The 4,463-nt window shown below is 44.0% G+C and overlaps 1 protein-coding gene across 1 annotated transcript in view; it reads left to right on the forward strand.

The window, feature by feature from the left end:
• Positions 1–1,762: 1,762 nt before the first annotated feature.
• Positions 1,763–4,463, forward strand: part of PHALS_14473 (Myosin class V heavy chain) — a gene marked incomplete at both ends in the record, with an annotated part of 2,839 nt that continues 138 nt past the window's right edge. Inside the window, 6 exons of the mRNA XM_024730293.1 lie at positions 1,763–1,772; positions 1,831–2,622; positions 2,689–2,781; positions 2,856–2,939; positions 3,015–3,110; positions 3,181–4,463. The exon at positions 3,181–4,463 is cut by the window's right edge and continues 138 nt beyond it. Coding sequence (XP_024580584.1) covers positions 1,763–1,772; positions 1,831–2,622; positions 2,689–2,781; positions 2,856–2,939; positions 3,015–3,110; positions 3,181–4,463 — 2,358 coding nt within the window. The remainder of the gene's footprint in view (positions 1,773–1,830; positions 2,623–2,688; positions 2,782–2,855; positions 2,940–3,014; positions 3,111–3,180) is intronic.

Here is a 4,463-nt window from a genome sequence, read left to right on the forward strand (position 1 = left end):
AACGCGAGCCTCGTTGAGGCAATAATTGATTGGAACTGTAAATGTCAATCTCAATGGGGGAGGGGTAACGGGGTTACACGAACCCCAATAACAGGTGTGTGTCACACGAGATGTGCATGATGTGACCAGACACCCAACAAGAATACGGTACGGGGCTAGGTAGCCAGTAGTTATGCATGTATTTAGTATTAATATATATATATTTAGTATTAAGAAAAATCTAAACTTTTAACACTAAAATAAAAATATAAACAAAAATTAGTTTGAAATTTAAATCGAAGAGTCGATTAGCCTTGGGAAAGCAATAACACTCTTGGAGTAAGTCCGCTAACTCATACTTGATTATTTAAAAGAATGAAAGGTCGGTGACCTAAGTTATGCATCCTCAAGCGCTTTGCTACGGCGGCCCCACTGCACACACCGTCCCGTGATCTTTAAGCAAAATGGCAACTTTTATCGTTTTCGGAAGCGGCAAGGAGATCCCTCAGCTCATCAGAATGCATAAAATTTCGCCCATTGACGGGTAGGCCCGATCTCGATTCACCACTACGACCACTAAATTTCCGCTTTCCTACGCGGTTCGAGCACCAACGTCTTATGCTTCACTTTTCTCCTGTCGGGAACATCTCTTCTACCACGATTTAGTTCAAATATACCAATTTAGTGTGCGGCCAGCTAGCTTGAATTCGCTCGCGCGAATTTACACAAGAGGCTGAAATGCTCATAAATTCAGCCATACCTCGGTCTTCCTCTTTACGGAGTCTATCACTATCCTCGGTACTATTTCTTAAGTTAGGTTGCAAAGTGTACACACATGACACAAACTGTACCTACACCATTACACTGAGGACATTCTTCTTTTTCCCCATTTGTCACCTTCTGCAACAATTGTATTATATTCTGAACGTATATAACTGAGAGTTACAAAGTCACATGTTAAATAATTCCATGTAAAATATAGTACAAACTCATGATTAAAAAACAATGAGTAGTCCAGGGTTAGGTTACGCTTTTCTCAAAAATGGATGTGAGAATCTTTCGATGGGATGAAGTACATTAGGTAACATGGCCGTGATTTGATGCTCAACTTTTTAATCTTAAATCGTAACTCATATGATAATGCGCATTTAAGTAAGCTACTCATTTACTAATAAGTCAATTTTAATCAAGGAAATGATGCTCGAAGATTTGAAACAAAATAGCCTCCTTTTCAGTGTATTTGACATGATTAAAGTGCGCTTTCTTGAAAAGAAAACCCGGCTTCAACAAAAATAAATCAAGGCATAATTTAAGTCTTTGTGAGACAAGCATCAAGCAACATCGACAGCTGGTATCTCAATTCAAGACCTCAGCACCTAAGCATGCATCACTTGGTTGATGGCGATGTAATATGCTAGACAGATGAATATATGTTTCAACCACCGGCTGACCCTCTACGCCGGACCAAGTTACACGAAGGATTAGAAGGATGGCATAAAATGCGGTATTTGTATCGCCTACATTCTTCAAGGAGAAGATTGGAAACTTAAAATACTTTATTTCATCCAATCAAATTCAAGGACGAGTTCAAGGGAGAGGTTGACCGTGACTGACGCCAAAAAGCCGGTTGCTATATTGTCATAGGACAGATTTGCGTCGCCACGTAAGTCGTAAGCATTCGTGGTCCTTCTTCGCTGCAATCAAGTCCGAGAACTGCACGCGTTTGAAATAAACTAGAGGTCATTGATTATAACAAGGCAATTTTGATTTGAAATCCTACACAATGAACCATGGTGCGTTTCGACGGCCGTGTTCTTGCCTATAATGTCTAATTGTAATCGCTTCATATAGAGGAGCGAAAGGCTTTGGCCGAAGCAGGTCGTGTCACGAATTTGCGTGCCATGTTTAGCAAAGGTGCCGCTACAAATGCTGAGCCTCCGGCCTGGAAACGCCAAAATGCAAGTAAAATCTCGAGTCGAAATAAAGTAGAAAAGTCAGGTGAAAGTGCAAATACTCTGCAACCTCGGACGGCGGATAGACACTTGGAAAAGCGAAGTGACAATGCGTACAATCACGCAATGAGACAGGAAATGTACGTACGAGCTGTGGAACAAAAGGTCATCAAGTCGCTTTCAAAGCTCGCAAGCGACGAAAAAGCGTTTAAAGACGAAAAGTGTGAGGAGCAACATTGTCGGGATGCAATTGATCATAAGGAGCAGCACTTAACAACGGTGTCTGCGAAAGCGACATTGTCATCTGATCACGATCAGTCGCAAAAGAGTCATTTAAGCCAGCGTGTAAATTCGACAAGTGCTGAGCAGGAGACACGAATCACAGATCGGAATGACGCTTGCAGAAACACTACCGCTGAGGAGCAAGTTGACGAGAAAAAACGAACGCGAAAGCTTGAGCGACAGCAGGAGCCAAGCACCAAAGATGCGTATAACATGAATAAGCATACATCGACCGACTTAGATCCTGTTTACGTGCATGCAAAAACCGTTGCACAATTGGAGAAAGAGGCAGAGGAAAAAGCTCGAGCGGCACTGTTAAAGTGCGACCAGCACGACGTTTCACATAAACGTAGTATGAAGAATGGCATGATGGTGTCGAAAAGTGCTAATGGATCTGGAACACCCAATGGTTTGGTCTGCTTTTGGGCTATCGTGCAATTACTAGACCTCTCAACCGTCTTTTTATGTCTTTTAGTCAAACGCTACCCTTTTACCGATCCCGCTGCTCGAGTGAAAAAACCTAGTCCTCAGTCATTGAAGGCGCTTGCGAGATTTCAGGAGCAGCTTGGTATTTACTCTTGCAGTTATCGATTACTTTTTGCTATGACAAGCTAATTCTTTGCAAAATCGTATTATATATAGCCGTAAGTCGTAAGGAGAGTGAGCGCAAATTGTCAATGGATTCAGTTGAGTCGTTGGACTTAGGGCGCAAACAATCCTTTGATGGTGCGTACTATTAGAGTTTGAGGATGCTAAGTTTCCATCTAATAATTCTCATACAATTTACTAATGTCTCTACAGAACTTGACCTCGATCAGATTAAGGCTTCAGTCGATGGAGCCAAGATTGACATGAGGTCTACAGCGCAAAAATTTGCTGAAATGGATCGAAAAGCCGGTGCGAGCCATTTCCCTGCCATGTTTTTCTTTGTTGCTTGCGGAGACCAATGTCATTGTGTTTCGTACAGTTGAACTAGCCAAGCAAAACAAGAAACCACTCAAATTTTATGGTGTAGCATATCAGCACGACGGGAAAGTGTTCCGTACAAAAGAGCAAGAGCGGAAGGCAGCTCGGCTTAAAAACGATATGGCTAGACGGATCCAAGCCCGTGTGCGAGGAGGAATGGCTCGAAAACTTTATAGCGAGCGCTTAAAGTCGGCTGGGAGAATCGCCATTTGTATTCAAACAGAGTTTCGGCGGATTCAAGCTCAAAAGCAAGTTGAACATCTTCGTATACGCTTGCAGCGGGAAAAAGCATGCGCCGTTGTCATTCAAAAGGTTGTGCGGGGTCACGTTATAAGAAGTCGATACCTTACTCAGGTGGCTGCTGCTATTCTATTGCAATCACATACTCGAAGGCGCCAAGCTCAAGCTTTTTACACGAGGCAGCTCATAGCAACAAATAAAATTCAAACATTTATTATTAAAATGTTGGCTGGTCAGAAAGCCAGAAAAGAGGTTGCTTGGTTTCGAAAGAAGCGAGATGCTGCGGTGGTAATCCAGTCTGTCTACAGAACCAAAGCTGCTAAAATGCGTGCAAAAATTCGGCTACAAGCAGCCGTTCGAGTTCAATGCGTATGGCGACAATTTCTCGCAAAAAGCACGATTCGACTTTTACAGATTGAGGCACAAGAGATTATCCGTCAAGAAAATCTTGCTCGGCAACGTGTGGCGGAGGAGCAGGATCGAGCTGATGAGCAGACCCGACTTGAGGAACAGGCCCGTTTTCAGGAGCTAAAACGTACTCAGAAGCTAAAACGTGATGAAAAATTGGAACGCCTCGAAGAGTTTGAACGAGCAGAGGAACAAGCTTGTCTTGAGGAGCAGGAAGCCTGTCTTGAGGAGCAAGCCCGTTTTGAGGAACAAGCCCTTTTTAAGGTGCAGGCTTTCCTGAAGGAGCAAGCTCGTTTTGAGGAACAAGCTCGTCTTGAGGAGCAAGCCCGTCTAGAGGAGCATGCCCGTTTCGAGAAACAAGCCCGTGAGGAGCAAGCCCGTCTTGAGGAGCAAGCCCGACTTGAGGAGCAAGCCTGTCTTGAGGAGCAAGCCCGTCTTCAGGAACAAGCCCATTTTGAGGAACAAGCCCGGCTTGAGGAGCAAGCCCGTCTTGAGGAACAAGCCCGTAAGGAGCAAGCTTTTCTTGAGGAGCAATCCTGGCTTGAGGAGCAAGCCCGTCTTGAGGAACAAGCCCGTAGGGAGCAAGCTTTTCTTGAGGAGCAAGCCCGTCTTGAGGAGCAAGCTCTTCTTGTGGAA

Source organism: Plasmopara halstedii (assembly GCF_900000015.1).
Source record: "Plasmopara halstedii genome assembly, contig: Scaffold_816, whole genome shotgun sequence".
Taxonomy (NCBI): Eukaryota; Oomycota; class Peronosporomycetes; order Peronosporales; family Peronosporaceae; genus Plasmopara; species Plasmopara halstedii.